This window comes from Petaurus breviceps, unplaced genomic scaffold (assembly GCF_028583685.1).
Source record: "Petaurus breviceps papuanus isolate PSGF00001 unplaced genomic scaffold, PetGlider_PUasm1.0 126, whole genome shotgun sequence".
NCBI lineage: Eukaryota > Metazoa > Chordata > Mammalia > Diprotodontia > Petauridae > Petaurus > Petaurus breviceps.
The window spans coordinates 8,634,958-8,652,988 of NW_027185655.1; the positions used below are offsets into that span (position 1 = coordinate 8,634,958).

At 41.5% G+C, this 18,031-nt stretch overlaps 1 protein-coding gene across 1 annotated transcript in view; it reads left to right on the forward strand.

The window, feature by feature from the left end:
- The window catches only part of SHROOM3 (shroom family member 3), a 148,569-nt gene that overhangs the window by 102,073 nt on the left and 28,465 nt on the right, over positions 1-18,031 (forward strand). Inside the window, exons 3-4 of the mRNA XM_069098242.1 lie at positions 7,343-7,468; positions 12,958-16,146. Coding sequence (XP_068954343.1) covers positions 7,343-7,468; positions 12,958-16,146 — 3,315 coding nt within the window. The remainder of the gene's footprint in view (positions 1-7,342; positions 7,469-12,957; positions 16,147-18,031) is intronic.

Genomic DNA, 18,031 nt, shown 5'->3' on the forward strand with positions numbered 1-18,031 from the left:
TCCCCTTTTCTGATCTCACAGTAACTCTTCTGTTCTCCAAGAATTTCAACTGATCACTGACAATGACTCAGCAATCACTTTTTCCAGTTCTTTTCAGTAATCTAAGATGTCATTTATCATGGACAGTTGATCCTTTCTTAATATAATTTTGTTTGCCAAACCTACCAGCCATTTTTGTACTTGCTTTTACAATCCAAAAAAGAATTCTTGGAAAGGAAAACATAAAATGAAAGTTGACTAGATATGATTTCTCAGTTAGCAACCCTCATTCCAATTGCTCAAATTAGTTGTTTTTATTTACCCTTACTTGTTGTTTTTCGTTTTTCCAATATAATTTTTTAAAGGGTTCCTTCACAGGTTCATTCTAAGTTTCCACAGTCCTGAGGCTACATTTTTTTTGAGGCAATCAAGACTTAAGTGACTTGTGTAACCAAGGGTTACACAGATAGTAAGTGTCTGGGGTCAGATTTGAACTCAGGTCCTCTCGAATGTAGAGCCAGTGCTTTATTCACTGTCCCACCTGACACTATTTTTACATCACACTAATTTATCTGTTTTCTATCATCTTCCCTTGTTTCTATCTTCTGAATTTGTGTCTTTTAAATGTAAGTTGGTTAGTTGGTGGATTCCTTGTTTATCCACATGGGTCTCTTTAGACAATCATTCCATTTCTTTCTAGGACATCACAAGAGAAATTCAATCAGCAATCTGATGAGTCACTAGAGCAGGGTGGCTACTGAAGGCATAGCCCATTGGAACTAACATGGAAGCATCTTTCTGCAGTCAAGTTCCTTGGACTTGGAGAGCTCTCCATGACTTAGTATTGCAAAGCTAATTGAATCCATTATATGCTTCACATAGAGACCTCCTTTTAAAGGAGCTAAATGAGGGGGTATACATACTTGGATTCAGAAAGATGAATGACCATTTTAGGTTCTGAAAGGGAGTGGGTGAAATTCCTAAAGTGATAGGTTAGATCTGTGCAACACCACCCTCACACATTACCAAGCCTAAGGATCAATGCCTAGAGGACAATTAGTCTTCAGACAAAGCAGCACAATTATATAACTATGGGAAGACCAACTTGTGAATGAGTGGGAGATCAACGACTGGCAAAAAAAAACACAAAAAACGTGCAAATAAGATCTCTATGGATGGTAGGACAATAGGCACAAAGTCAGATGCCCTACTAGTTGAGCATATGGTGATGATGCCCTCTCCCAGAGATAATTTTGCTTGTAGCTCCTGAAACAGGGGGTTGATAACATGATCAATAAGCCATCTATCAGAATAGATCACATAATAATCTACTATAATAATATAATACTATAATCACAGTATAACACTGTATTATACAAATATTATATGTAATATTGTATCTTTTATATAATATAGACTCTAATACAATATTATAATACCACAACAATATCATAATCATATTAATACTGTGAAATCCAGCTCTGGGACAGTAGGGGATCCTTCAACGCAATCCAAGCCAAGGCCTTCTCACCCTTAGGCTTGCTAAGGTATTCCCTAAAGCCCCCTCCCCATTTGGATAAAAGGGATTACTGGACACTGTCATCCAGGCTAATGTATCAGGTAAGTCAAGTCACATGAAAAAGCATTTATTAAGCACTTGATGTGTGCCAGTCCACTAGGGATTCTAAGACAAGCAAAAACAGTCCCTGCTCTCAGGGAGCTCACAGTCTAATGGGGAAGACAACAAGCAAGCAACTATGCATGAACAAGATATGTACAGAGTAAAATGAAAGTAATCTTGGAAGGAAGGCCCTAGTATTAAGGGAGATTGGAGAAGGCTTCTTGTAGAAGATGGGGTATGAGCTGAGTCTTGAAAGAAGCCAGGATGTGAAGATGAGGTGGGAGAACATTTCAGATGTGAAGGACAGCTAGTGAGAATGTTCGGAGTAGAGAGTTAGAGTGTCTAGTTTGAGGAACAGCAAAGAGGCCAGTGTCATTGGCTCATAGAGTACCCCTTTGGTGCATGCCCAAAGAGAATATTCCATAGAAGATGTTCTTTTATAGTCACACAAATTATCCCCTTCAAAGCTGTTCACGTGGTGGGTGTTCAGTGAATGCTTACTGAATGACTGTAATGTTAATTTAGAGAGTTCACATCAGATTTCATTTTGTATGGCCATGAGCCCAAGCAGAAGGCTGTCCTTGACCACATAAAGGCCAAACTGAAACAGATTGTATAACACACCCTGGAAAATAGTTAAATTGCTCTACTAAACCCAACTTGGACTTAAACAGTGATGTCCTAGATCAGCCCACTTATATTTGGTGACGGCCATCTTGAGTCAATTCTCCTGGGTACTCATTAGCCTTTTACCTAGTTAATGGTCAGCATGCTTTTAATACACTCAGTTTGGTCATAGCTTTAGACTGAATTTCTATCTAAAGGAAAGGAATGTTAATTACAGCATGTTCATTTTTCAAGCATTATTTGCCTTTTTCTATCAACACATATTCAACCCATCTCAAGTTTCCTCCTTTAGAAAGACTTTAGGCTAGATCCAGGTAAGACCAGTCACTTCCTTGCTTGGTCACCTCTTATATTTCATGCATCATGACCTTTGATCATCTTCACTTTGACAATTAATTTTAAATAGTCTTGCCCTGTTCCCTGTTTTGTAGGAATGAGTCTATTTATCCCCAACAAAAGTAGAAGATCCTTGAAAGCAAGGGCCAGGTCATATATTGTTTTTGTATCACAGATCTCATTTAACACAGTGGAAGGAATGTACTAAGTACTCAATAGATAGCTGAGTTGAACTGAAGCCTCCAAGATACAGGTATAACAAAAATATCCCCAAATGTCTCTGTGTTCTAACAGTAGCATCTCAGGAGGGTCCACACAGGGGCAATATTTTGTCATTTAACAATCTAGTTTTATCAATCTCTTCCATTGTGTGGTCTTGAGTTTCTTGTCTTATGGTACAGAACAGAACAAAAGGGCTCTGTTCAAATTTTGTGTGAAGGAAAAATTTAGATTGTGGAGAGAGAGAAAGGAATCATGGAGGGAGAGAGAGAATATAGAGTAGACAAGGAGAATGGGTTATGTTTTGATTTTTCTCAATATACCAGTATAATGTGCTTTAGAAAAGATTTCCTTATTCTAAAAATTCAAGATGCTACACAATCTGAAGGCATATGGAATTCTTCATTCAATCAACAAGTATTTTAATAATCACCTATCGTGTACCTCACACCATGCTAGGACAAGAGATAGAAATACAAAGAATGGAATTATGTGAAATTTACCTTCTATCATAGGAGACAGATATGCAGAACAAACATACATAAAAATACAAACTGAAAGATAGGTAGGAAGGCTGTGTTGTTGAGTGCCCCAAAGGGGATCAAAGTATAAGGAGGCTGGAAACCCAAGCCAGAGACCAGCCAAGAAGGCGGAGTTAGAGGAAGCATTGCAGTCCAGCTTCCCTGAAAACTACAACCAAAGATCTCTGACAAGTGTCAGAGACAAAGTCGTGATAAAATCTAAGGAGAAACCACACCGGGTTATCTTTCAAGCTCAGGGTCACAAATCCAAACCACAAGCACATTGTTCTTGCACAGGGCAGGACCTGTAGAACAGGTATGAGCCAGGATGGCAGAGTTAAACCCCAGGAACAAAATAGCAGGATTGGGGTCTCGAACTCAGCCCCCAGGGAATAGGGCCTCAGAACTGGTGATCACACGAGGTGGAAGGAAACTGAAACTTAGGATTCAGTCTTCAGGCTCGGGAGTCACCGCTGTGTCAGGCTAACCTAGAAGAGGACATCTCAAATTCAGCCGTGGCACAAAGAACAGGGCTGTCACACTTGCACAGGTTCCCTAAAGGTGGGATCTGAGACTCAGTTCACAGGTTAAGAGATTATGGTCCTGTGGCTGCCACTCTACTCCAATGGACTGCTGGTGGGTTTATGAATTGGTGCAACCATTCCAGAAGGCATTTGGAATTAATTCTCCAAAAAGACTAAACTGTGTGCCCCTCAACCTAGAGATGCCATAAGTCTGTCAAAATCCTAACTAATCAAAGAAAGAGGAAAAGAACCCATCAATACAAAAATATTTATATCAGCCACTTTTGTGGTGGCAGAGAATTGAAAACTGAAGAGATGTACATCAATTGGGGAATGGCATGTTAAAAGTAATGGAATACATTGTGCAGTAAGAAGACACTAAAATTTATTGAGTAGGGGAGGGACGTGATCAGATCTTCACAAGGAAAATCACAAAGGTATTTGGACCCTGGGCCACTGATGTTATTAATGTAAAGAAGTTCCAATGAGGAAACTCCCCTTTGCCAATGTAGATCAGTCCCCGCTATCCATGTCTTCTCCCCCCGTGGAATATAAGTTAGTTGAGGTCAGAGATCTAGTGTATCTCTTATTTTTGAAGTGTTCCTCTAATAACATTTTCATTTCCCATTTCCATTCCTTTGCAATGGATGTTTTTGGTGCTCCCTCTTCACCTCTGACTTATCTTTGTTTTCCTTTAACATTCACCTCAAATGCCACCTTCTGTACAATCTTTTCCTGCTTCTAACCTCTCTTGTCCCATTGCTAGTACACTCCTCCAAACTACATTATTTCTAATTTATTTTCATTTTTAAAAGCTTATTTTGACAAGCATTTACTTTCTCTACCTCCCTCTATTCTTCTGTCCTCCCCCATTCCCCTCCCAGTGAAGCAATTAAAAACCCTGGTGACAAACACAGTCCAGCAAAACAAATTCTTGCATTGCTCATATCCAAATATCCATGTTTCAAATCTAAATTTTAATTCCATTACCTGTCTGATTGGAAGAGGGTGTTATGATTTCTCTTCAGCCTTCTTTGCTCTTGGTTTATCAGAGTTCTAAAGTCTTTCAAAGTCATTTTTCTCTTTAATGCTGTTGTCACTGAATACATTGTTTTCCCAGTTCTAACTTCATTCTGCCTCAGATCATAATTCTTCCTAATTTTCTCTAAAACTGTCATTTCTATGTAGTATTCTGTTATATTTACATGTCCTAATTTGTGTGGCCCTTCTCTAATAGGTAAGAATATTATCTTATGCTTTGATGTCACTATGAAAAGTTCTGCTAAAAATATTTTTGTGCATCTAGATCTTTATATAATCAAAATTGTTCATTTTATGTTCTGTGATTCCTTCTATTACTGGTTTACTCAAACTCCTCCTTTATCCATAGATTTCAAAGGTAATTTCTTCCTTGTCCTTTATTTATGATGTCTGTGACCTTTTATGTCTAAGTCTATCAACTTATATCAACACATATCCATTTAGAATTAATCTTGGTATATGGTGTGAGGGGTTGGTTTATACCAAATTTCTTTCCCATTTTCTCAGTAATTTTTCTTAAATAGTAATTCCTTAACCCCAGCGACTAGGGTCTTTTGGGTTTTCTGAACCCTAGGATGCTGTGTTTCCCTAATTTGCTCTACTGATCAGTCTCTTTATTATCCGGTATCAAATTTTTTTTAAAAAAAGTTTTTATTATAACAGTCTTTAAGATCTGGTACTAATGAACCTCCTGCTATTTTTGCCATTTTTTTCATTATTATTCCTTAGATTCTTGAACTTTTCTTCTTCTATGAATTTTGTTATTATTTTTTCTAGTTGTATAATGTAATCCTTTTGTAATTTGACTGGTACAGTATTGAATAGGTAAATTTCATTATTATTGTAATTTTTATTATTGGTTTGACCTACCCATGAGCAATTAATATTTCTATAGTTAAGTCATTTTTAAAATTTTCTACAAATAATATTTTATAATCGTATTCTAGTTTGGGATGTGCTTTGGATAGATAGATTCTAATATTTTATGCCTCCTTTAATGGTTTGACATGCCATTTCTTTTTTTAACTCTGTCTTGGATTTTGCTGGTAGTGTAAAGTCATTGTATCTTACCAACAAGGATTTATTTTATATTCTACATTTACTTTATATTTTGTTCTGCATTTATTTTACATTCCATAACTTTGAATTTATTGTTTCAATTAATTTTTTTATTTCACCCATTATAGTTTCCTAAGTTCTCATCTGCAGAAAGCAATAATTATGTTTTCTCTTTGCTTCTGTTTGTTCCCTCAATTTCTGTTTTTCATTTAAGTCTTAAGTAAACACACTCCATTTAACTGGAAACAAAACACGAGCAGCCTCTCTGGAAACAGAGGATTCACCCACTATTGTGCTACAACCAAGCTCAGCTAACTTTCTTCTCTCACCACCACAGGGTTAAAAGTGGGAATGTTTCTCCTCCAAAGACTGTAGTTCTCGGGTTCTTAAGTTTTGTCCATTTCCTTTCCTTAAACCATCCCAACCCCTGTGGGTGCTTTAGTTGAGCACACATGGTCAGTAGGAGTACATAAACAAAATTTTACTGAGCTAATGAGGCAATCTCTGGGCTCAATTTTGTACAGTTGACGTCATGGTACAATCTCATGTTACCCAGTGAGCTTGGCACAAATTGAAAAGATCAAATAATCTCTTTCCAGTGCTCACTTCTGTGATCTCTGTCCCTACTCCTCAGTTCCCTCTTGTCAGAACTGAGACTTGAATTGTGGTGGAACTGAATGGGTTAGACTAGGAAAATAGGCGACCATACAGTCTAGGCATACCCACAGATTCAGGTGAGGTTTGAGGACTGAGCATGGAAGCAAGACCAGAGGAAGTTACTCTAGGAAAATGCTTGGGGACATGAATCTTAGACTAGCAGTTATTAAGGCAAAATCTTCTGGGGTCAATGTGTGAAAATCTATAGACTTGCCCTTCACATGAGACAGCTAGTTGCTGCAGTAGATAGAGGACTGGACCTGGATCCAAGAACACGAGAGTCTCCTGACACCAGGACCAGCCACTTACTATCTGTGTAAACCCAGGCAAGTCCTTTATTTTATGCCTTAGTTTTCTCACCTGTAAGTAGAAAGGAAGAACTCAACCTCTCCATAGACAATAACTCATCTTCCTAAGACTGGCCAAGAGCTTGAAAAGAAACAAGTGTTATTATTCACATATTTTACCCATGGAACAATTGAAGCCAAATGAGATAAAACAATGACAATGGTTAATGATGGTAGCAACAACTTTAGGGCAGCTTGGCCATTTGAAGATCTTATGAGCAGGAGCAATATGAGAATGACTGGTAGAAATGTTCTCTAGAGCCTTTATAAGTGTGTACTTGTTGCCTTGAAATATAAGAAAATATGGCAACTTAAACTTCTAAATGCAGGTGTTAGCCTTCATGAAGAGTCTGTGTTCTAGATGTTGCTGACACTAAAGTGCACTTTTTCTATCTCTCTCTCCATGTGCAGTGACCCTGTGAGCCGACCACACTCCTGGCATTCAACCACATCTGGAGAGGACCAGACTGATGCCAGCATGATGCAAATATCTCAGGGCACGATTGGTACTCCTTGGCACCAAAATTATCATTCCAGGTATGTAGCAGGCACCTCAGCTGTGACTTGAGTGGACTCAAAGAATGACCACGGTGTTGCTTTCTCTCCCACTGATGTTTCCAGTTCTAAAAACTGATGTTTTCAGAAACTTCTTTTCTAATCTTCTCTCCTAGTCTCCCTTTCACCATCATTCCCAGGCTGTGGCCTTTTCTCTCTTCCATAAGATTATACTTCCTCAATTTCTCAATATCCAGAGAAAGAACTGATGGCATCTGGATGCAGATGGAAGCACACTATTTTCAACTTCCTTATTTTTTTCATGTTTTTTTTTCTCATAATTGTTTCTTCTTTTACAACATGACTAAGATGGAAATGTTTTACATGATTGCCCATACATAACCTATATCAAATTGCTTACAGTCTCATGGAGAAAGGGAGAAAATTTGGAACTCAAAAAAAATTTTTAATGAATGTTTAAAATTGGCTTTACATGTATTGGAAAAAAAATTAAGATTATACTTTCTTTATGAAACCTGAAGATTAAGTCACCCTTCTTGCCACTTTCCTTCCCCCAATCCCTCCCTCCCCAAAACTAAATACATTAGCAGAAACTGATGTTAAATCACTCCCCAGAGTAGGAGGTGGAGAATCCAGAATCATTCCAATTTCTGCCTGCTCATTTGCAGGATCTATACATTTTCTGATTGGCTGTTCCTCTATTAAACCATTTTAAAACTACACTAGAAAGAACAACAAATAGAAACTTTTCTCCCTGCCAAAGCCTATTTGCTAGGGAAATAGTACCAAATTTTGTCTTATAGTAAAGTCATCTTTCTTCTTTATTTCCAAGAGAAAATTTCAGATGCTTTGCCTGCTGGAGTAAAAAGCACACCCATTTGTTTTTTAGAATGTTCTTTTTAATCTTTGCTTTTCCCCCCTCTGCACACACATCCTACTTGATCTATTTCCCATTTTTTCTCCTCTCCCTTTCTTATCTCCCTACTTTTCAAGTCATTGCCTATTTTGTTGTTAGCCTACCAATATAAGTTAGGATCTTATACCATTTTATTTTAAGTCAAGCAGGAAATATAAGCACCTACCATGTGCCAGTTGCTACTAATGGGACTAACTTATAATTAGGAAAAGCTAGGGAAGAGATTATGGGCTCATAGATTTACATCTTACAGAGCTAAGGTGACCAAGTCCAACGGAACATGAAGCTTTTAGTGACTTTCCCATGGTTACAAAGCTAGGAAGTATCTGAGGTGGGATCTAAACGGAGGTTTTCCTGACTCCAGGGACACTAACCTAAGGCTCTAACCAGAGCCTTTCTTCCTCTTGGATTAAATGAGTTTTCCAAAGCTATTGACAAAAGATGCCAAAGCCAGAGAGACAAATCTTGAACTATTCCCGGATTTGTACTTGCAAAAAAAAAAAAAAAAAAAAAGCTTTCTCACTGAATTAACAAAAAAAGCCTTTTATCCAGGTTTCTCAAGGTCACATGGCAAGCCAGGAGTAAATGTAGGGGTAGAAAGTCTTTCTCCTGACACTGCTACTACTTCATTCTCCACCAAACCATCATCTAGCTCTTTCTAGAACCCGGCACCAGGCCTTGCATGGAGCAGGTACCTAAGTGTTTGTCGAATTTAATGGAACTTTAGTAGATTTTTTAAAATGGTAATATTTTATTTTTATTTTTTTAATTTATTTATTTTTGGTTTTACACATTCACAAGATTTTGAGTTCTAAATTTTCTCCTCCTCCCCAAGATGGTGTGCAATATTTTTTTAAAAAATATTTAATTTAAAATTTAAAAAATAAAAAAATTTTTAAAAAATAATATTTTCACATTAGTCGTGTAAATGGCAATATTTTAAAAAAAAATACAAGAAGAAGACAACTCCAGCTTCCAGCAAGATTTAAAATTGAAGCATGGAAGATGGATTGAACACATACTCTTCTGGGAGAGGGGGGAGCAAGGCATAGAAAGGGGTGACCCAAGGACCATGCCAACCTCCTTGCTAAGATACGCTTAATGCTAGCCAACATTCCTTATCTCTGTTGCTTCTGCAATTGGCCACCTCCCAATGAGAAATAAATCCAAATTCCCACATAAAATAAAGGGCTGAGGCAGCAGGGAAGCCTTGCCTATTGGAGTACAGTCATTATGATGAGTGTCTGTAAGTAAAATCATGATGATTTCTGACAGTCCTCCATGGGTGATGGGGTTCAGCGGGAGATTTCCAAAGGTTAACAGTTGCCATTTTTGAGGGAAAATGTTTTTTGTTTGGTTTCCATATGATTTAGCCTCCTTCTCCCTACCCCCTAACATTCTTTGTTCCTCTCTTTTCTTCACAAAATAGTTTTTTAATCTGTTTGTCACTTAGCAGAGGACCAAGTCAGCTTCCCAAAACCATTAGAGAGACCTCAGAACTCCTCCTGACCTACAAACTTGAAACCTGAGTGAACTAGAAGCAGTTGGTTGTCTGATTGTCCTGGGAGCCTAATTCAAAGGCTGGGGGGTGGAGGGGTGGGGGTGGTTAGCCCTTTCCTAAAATTCCAGAGGTGGGAGTTCAAAGGGAATGTTTTTCACTTTTTGTTTGTGAACAAAGGGAATGTAAACAGACTTTTGATACCCATATAAATGAGAGTCATAAAACTGCCATAGGCTAGGGGAATACTTTAGCTAATGGATTTGTTGAGCACTGAATACACACCCACACCTCCTTGTTCGACTCTCTTGGGATCCAAGATTGAAAACTGTTCAATTAATCGAGAGAATTCGGTCTATCAGAGTGGCCTTTGATTGGGAGGAAAATAGAATTTACAATGTTCCCTTCTCACCATCCCTATTTCCTCCTATCTTTCACCTTCTTCACCTTCCCCCTTGGCCCTGAAGGAACTTGTCCACCACCACAGATGTGAATAATTCTCTTATTATTTCAGTTATGTTTAAGTCTTCATGACCCCATTTGGGGTTTTCTTGGCAAAGACACAGGAGTGGTTTGCCATTTCCTTCTCCAGCTCACTTTACAGATGAGGAAACTGAGGCAAACAGGGTGAAGTGACTTGCCCAGGGTCACACAGCTAGGAAGTGTCTGAGACCAGATTTGAACTGAGGAAGATGAGTCTTCCTGACTCCAGGCCCAGCACTCTACCCACTGTATCACCTAGATAAGTTGTACTTATGGTACTTTTTTTTTTTTTGCCTTTTGGAAGGCAGTTGGGTTTAAGTATCTTGCCCAAGGTTACATGGCTAGTTATTTTATGTGGGTGTTAAGTGTCTGATGCCGGAACGGAACTTGGGTCCTCCTGACTCTGTGGGCGGCGCTTTACTCACTGCACCACCTATCTGCCCTGGTACTTTTTAAAAATAGAATCTGTGATTTCCCTACTATAGGGAATTTTCCGGGATTCTCAGGCAGGTAAATCACCTGTTGTCCATCTTACAGGCTTCAGGAAATTACTGGGGCAGTGAGAGGCTAAGTGGTTTCTGTGTATCAGAGACTAACCTTGAATATAGTTCAGCCTAATTCTTTTCATGTAGTTGACTTTGTTAGCAGTCTGGTAAAAGTTATAGACCCCTTCCCAGACTAATGTTTTTGCATTATTGAAAGAAATGCTAAATTTCAGTTAGAGACAGTCAAAATAAAGTTGTCATTTTTCTTCCATCCACACTCATGGATCTCCTGAAATCTTTCTGTGGATCCCTGGGGGTTCTATGAAAGCTGAGTTAAAAACTTCTGGTCTGGTGCAGCTCTTTTCCTTTACAGATTGGTTAGAAGGAAAGGCAGAGTTCTACATGAGAGGAATTCTCACTTTCCTTTTTCCCCCAGCTCTGGAGATGATTTGACAAGAATACCTGGCCCCACTTTCCCCACCACCTCTGCCCCTTCTCATGCCAGCTGCCCCCTCCATTTCTAGAACAACTTTTCTTAATGTAACAACTTGTCAGCTCCAAAGCACCGTGTGGGGTGGGGTTAGAGAAAGAAAGGCTCACATTACCTCAAAAGCTGCAGTAGAAATCTATGTTCTCTCCCATCACCCTCACAAATCATCCTGTAATCCGTTCGTTTCGTGCCGAAGGCTTTCTATGACAGCAACGGCTATTCCGGAAGATGGCCCTATCCCAGCCTACTTGGAACCCAGTCACCAGGACAGTTTTCAGCTGTGTGTGTTTGCCAGGCACATTTCCAAGGCACGCCAGTGGCATCTAGTGGTCTAGCTGCCGTGTCAATCAATGGATGCTCATCTTCCTTCCTTTGTCAAACCTTAGCCATGGCTCTGGGACTTCAGAAAGGGGAAGGGGTGAGGATGGTGCAGTGGAGGATGGAGGACTGGATGTTAAAGACAATAGGGAGAATATGCCTTCGGACTGGAAAGCTGAGTGCCTTCAAGTTATGCCATGTTTGAGATTTCCCTGAAAGTACCCTCTAATGCTTCCTCGGTCTGGTTGGTCAGTTAATCAATAAACATTTATTAAGCACCTACTATGTTTAGTTCTGGGGCTACAAAGAAAGAGAAAAAAACAGTCCTTATTCTCAAGGAACTCACAGTTTAATAGAGGCTACAATATGCAAACAACTATGTACAAAATGTTTTAAATGAGACATGATGCCACAATACTGTGTATATCATGAGTATATGAATGCTTTCCAAGAGGTTCAAAGTGAAGTGAAGACCCAATGCAAAGATTCAACAATTTAACAAGCATTTATTAAGTACCTACTGTATGCCTGGTATTTCATTAAACAATGAACAAAATCAGAATAGTCCCTTCCCTAAAAAAAAGTTTACATTCTACATTAGTCATGTTGTGAAAGAAGAATCAGAACAAAAGGGAAAAACCACAAGAAAGAAAAAGAGTCTGCTCTGATCTGCATTCAGACTCCACATTTCTTTCTCTGGATAGGGATAGCATTTTCCATCATGAGTCTTTTGAGATTGTTTTAGGTCCTTGCACTGTTGAGAAGTCTTTCAAAGTTGGTCATTCCACAATGTTGCTGTTACTGTGTCCTCATACATATTATGTGTGCTGCTACAATATTCTCATGGTTCTGCTCACTTCACTCAGTATGAGTTATGAGTCCTTTTTAGGTAAAGCTTGATTAAGTGAAAGTAACTCACAGAAGTTGGGACAGGGTCATCCAGGTACACTTGACTAGTCTTCTTTCCTGTACCTTTTTCCATTTATCCCAATAAGGAAAAATTTCTATGGGCTCCTCAATTCTTCTGAAAAATATACCATTTAAGAGTCTCTTTTATTTTGTGTATGTGTGTGTGTGTGTGGGGGGGGTTGTTTTGTTTTGTTTTGTTTGTGAGGCAAATCAGGGTTAAGTAACTTGCCAGCATCACACAGCTAGTAAAGGTCAGTCTGTATTTGAACTCGGGTCCTCCTGACTCCAGGGCTGATGCTCTATCCACTGTGCCCCCTAGGTGCCCCAAAGAATCTCTTTGAGAGCTTTCTGAGTTTGCTAAATCATAAATCTCCTTTGTTATTAATTGTTTTTCTCTCCTTTCCCTTCCAGCTCCTCTACAAGCGATGTCTCTAACTATGGCCATACTTATCCAAGAAGGAGCCCTGATCAGTATAGCTCCCAGGGAAGTATGGAGAGTTTGGACCACAGTGGGAACTACCCCCCGTGCCACCTCCTCTCCCCTGCCAAGTCCACCAGCAGCATCGATCAGCTTACCCACCTCCACAACAAGAGAGACTCTGCTTATAGCTCCTTCTCCACCAGTTCCAGCATCCTTGAGTATCCCCCCACGAGCCTCTCTGCCCAGGACTGTTCTGATGCAGCAGCCACAACACCTGCCCAAGGCAACCTATTAGAAGGGATGAGACAGGCTGACATCCGCTATGTCAAGACGGTGTATGATACCAGGAGAGGCATCTCAGCAGAGTATGAGGTGAACTCTTCAGCATTGCTTGGCCCCAGTGGAGAATCCCAGGAATCAGTGGATGGTCAGGACTATGACAGGTGGCCTGGTCATTCCAGAGGTGGTAGGATGCCACTACTGTCTTGGAACCAACAATACTGCAGTTCCCATGAGACAAACTCCAACAACCTACCCCACAAAGCGAGTGCCCCCATACCCCCAGCTCGGAGCGGCAGCTTTGCCATCCTCAGACATTATGAGAGGCCCAGCTCCTGGTCTAGCCTTGAGCACAGCAGATACGGCCGGCCCCAGTCAAGCTTCTCTGGATCCTCAAAGGCTTCATTTCCGGAAGAACATTTACACACTCTCCTGGAGAAAAGTCCAGAGAATAGTCCACCAGTAAAACCCAAGCAACACTACATCCAAGCAACCCAACCAGGCCAGCCACTGCTACCTACTGGCATCTACCCTGTACCTTCACCTGAACCACATTTTGCCCAGATGCCCCAGCCTTCTGTGAGTAGCAATGGGATGCTATGCCCAGCACTTGCCAAGGAACATGGTTTTACAGCCTCACTGAACACTTGTGAGAAGATGACAGCTCTTGAGAATGGGAATCAGAATGGTCCCAGGAAGTCTGCTGACATCTTCTACCAGGCCCCAGAGTATATCTCAAACCCCTTGGTGGAGAAGTCAGAACCCACAGGCAAGTTTTCCCCCTATAAGCCACATTTCATATCCGAGACTGAGAACCTCAAGGGTATCTCCCTGAGGAAAGATGAGTCAAGGATTCCAGAAGGCAACAATACATTCCCCAAAGGGAGAGGAAGCGTGCACGACAGTGTGCAGCACTCCAACCATCACACCCCTCAGGCCCTGAGGATCCATGCTCAGAAAATCAATGGGGAGCCCTGGAGGGTTGAATTCGAGGAGTCACAAAACTTCCGCCTCCAACCAAGACCAGAAAGAGAAGGCCTTGCTGAAGACTCCTGGAACACTTGTGGTCAAGCAAATTCAAATCTTTCACCTCTACAGACTATTTCTGAAAGCACCAGAAGGCAAGACAGTCTGGAGATACAAGTGGGACCTCCTGAGGGAAACCTTGACAGTCGACAAGCCTGTATGGCCAACATGAGTAAAATGAAGCAAGAGCCCAAAAAGGCAGTTCTCGAACGATGGGACCATTCAGATCGGCAAGTTTCCCATGGAAGGCCTGAGGGAGGAACTATGGGGCCACCTGTCCATAATTCTGAACCAAGGCATGAGGGCCATGGGCAGGCTTCCAACCCAAGCCAGAGACGGCGGAGTTCAGGCAATGCCCTCCCGAACTCTCATTATGGGAAACCCCACTGCTCTGTGTTGGAGAAGGTCAGTAAGTTTGAACAACGCGAACAAGGGACCCGGAGACCCTGGAGCGTGAGCAGCTACATCTACCGGGCCAACAAGCTAGAACAGATGCCCAGTAGTCGAAGCTCCATGATCAGCCTTGAAGACCCCCAGGGTGAAATAAGTTTCCTGGAACCAGGTTCCCTAAGTGTTGGGGAAAACCCGGTTAAAGAGGGTAAGAACAAACCTGAAGGGGTTTCCTGGCATGTGGCCGAGTATCACCCAAGGAGAGTTGGAAATGGTGGCTACGGACCCACACACCCAGAGACCAAGCCCCTCAGAAGAGCTTCCGTTCTCCAGCGTAGTCAGAGTACCTTCCAGCTTTCCAACAAGGCAGAGGAGGAAACCCTGTGGAGAGAAGATAGACCGAGGAGTCCTGAATCACCACTTCTGGAGGCCCCCTTGAACCAGGCCTATCGGAACAGCATCAAAGATGCTCAATCCCGAGTCCTAGGAGCCACTTCGTTCCGACGCCGGGATCTTGATCTGGGTTCCCCCATAGCGTCCCAGCCAAGGCAAGGGGCAAGGCAGAGGCCGGCCTCTGCCCACCTGGGGATGAGGAGCCCAGAAATAACAGCAGCGTCTGCTTCACCTCATATCCCCAAGGAGCGCCATAGCATCACTCCAGCAGAGGGGAGCCCACCCAAGGAAGAGCCTGTGGCTCCCGTGGCCCGGGTTGGAGGCCGGAGGAGACTGACAGCTGAACAAAAGAAGCGTTCCTATTCAGAGCCTGAGAAGATGAATGAAGTTGGGGTATCTGGAGCAGGAGAGCCACCTGCCTGCTATCCCCAGAGGAAGGAGAGGCCCTTTGGCTTCCCAGAGAACACTGTGGCAGACAGGCGCCGCATCTTTGAGAGGGAGGGGAAAACTTGCTCCACCCTTAACCTCTCCAGGCCTGAGTTGAAGCAGCTACAGCAGACTGCCCTGGTTGAGTACATTCAACGCAAAACGGGAAAGAGGCCATCGCCTTTGGCCAGTCATGGAAGGGAGAACCACAGTCCTGCCACAGCCCCAAGCATGAATTCCCTGCAGGAGCAAAACCCGTTCCCTAGGAGAGGGTCCGCCACCCTGCCCACAGAATTGGTAGGAACCATGGACAGAAGCAGCCTGGAGACACGGAGCATGCCAAGAGATCGGAGTAGTTCCTTTGCCAGCAGCCTTCTCCATAGTGAAAGGCACCGGCATCCCAAGAGGGAGCCAGGGAGGGTGGATTGGCTTGGAGAGGCCAGTGGCCAGCCCAGTCATCCACAGAAAGTGACCTGGGCCCATGAAAAGCAATCAGCCCTGGTAACCGCGACCAGGGGGACAGGAAAGTCCAAGTCGGCCGAAGATCTGCTAGACAGGTCCGATGTTCTGACTGTCCCCTTCCATTCAAGGTCCAGGTCATCCCCCATCTCAGATAAGAAATGTCCGGTATGTACAATCCTACCTCTATGCCCAGGGAAAATGTAGTGACTGTATTTAACAAACTACCAGTGACCTCAATTTCTACCCTAACATTTCCTTTTCATACAAGAAAATAAAATTTATTTTTGCAAGGATCACAGCTTTAGAGCTGAATGGCACATGATGAGTCATCTAACCGAACCCCATCTTCTTATAATTGAGGAAGTTGAAGCCCAGAGGTATGCAGACAGGGGATTCACACCTAGATCCTTTTCCTCCAAATTCCTCCTAATCTCAGCCAGAGACCCAGGAATAGACATCATAGGAACAACATGGGCACAGATGCCAAATGCTGCAATATTTTGGCCTCCCTTCGATAAAGAAATGTCATTTAAATGATGACTTCATGAGTATATAGCCAGAAAAAAAGTCATTTTTTAATGAAAGATTACATTTTGATTCAACTCTCTCTCCCCAAAAGAATTCCATCCCCATACCAGTGATTGTATCTTAATATTTAAGAATTTCTATAATACCTGTTCTCTGTTCTATGAGTCCTCCAAACAATAAGAGATCCAACCTCAAGTTCACTTTTATCGGATCCTCTTCTCATGGCTAATATATTTAAAAGCTGTATTTGTTCTTCAACACGACTCTCTTATTTACTCACAGCACATTGCTTATGGGTCTAATCCTCCAGACCAGGGATCATCTTTGACATCATTTCATAAAGTTTTTATGAGGAGTCTAAGGGACACATATTATTGTTATTAGTTGTTGTTTGGTCATTTTTCAATAATATCTGACTCTTTATGCCCCCATTTGGAGTCTTCTTGGCAAAGATACTGGACTAGTTTTCTATTGCCTTCTCCAGCTCATTTTTACAAATGAGGAAACTGAGGCCAACAGAAGTTAAGTGACTTGCCCAAGGTCATACAGCAAATGAGTCAGGTCTTCCTGACTCTAGGCCCTATACTCTATCCACTGCAGTACCAACCTGCCCCTTATATTATAGAGGGATATAAATGACCTCACAGAAGATACTTGTCAATTAAAATGAGAAAGTGGGTGGTCTACATTTCTGGATGCTTATTTAATTTTAAACCCCATGAATCTGTACCTCCCTGAGTGTAAGTATTAGTAATTAAGTAGAATTTTCTCAGCTTTTGAAGATTCAGATGCTTTTCAGAAGTTCAGCCAAAGTTAATGAGGAGAGTGCAGTAATGTGTAAATAAAGAAGTTTTGAGGTGGGAAAAGGAGGGATCATTATATGGCTTTCATCTCAGCAAAGTCAAAGACAAGGATGACATTAACGTCCTTATCATAATCAAGCCTGATTCCAAGCAACAAATCATACTGTTTTCAAAATATTGACATCTAAATACACCTGCTGAACAAGCTTTGCAGCATAGTATAGTGGAGAAGGCACAGGACCTAGAGACGGGAAGGACTGAGTTCAAATCTTACCTCAGATGTTCACTAGCTGTGTGACATTGGACAAGCTACATAACCAATCTGTGTCTCAGTTTACTTATTTGTAAAATAAAGATGAGGGTGGGGAGGGGTTGGACTTATTAGTTTCTAAAGTCTCTTCCCCCTCTAAAACTATGATCCTATATTACTAAGGGGAAATTATATCAGATGGGGAAACTCCCCCCAAAAATGTCCTTCACTCTGATTATCAGGTCAAAACCCTCCTAACTTTGCTGAACTGGGTCCAACTTCATTTGAGAGGTTTTGCCCAGTTTAACATACAGGTGTGTTACCTGCCTCTCCCACCTTTCACTCCTACTACTTCAGACATTTAGGCTGTCTTAGAACATAAAGTCATCAGAAAACAAAAGATCCTGTTTAAAATTTGAGCTGAACTTCACTACTAACTCAGCTTAGTGGTTTGGCAGTAAGGAGATTAGTATAGGCTCTTCCTAAGGAATGACCTTGTTCTGTGAA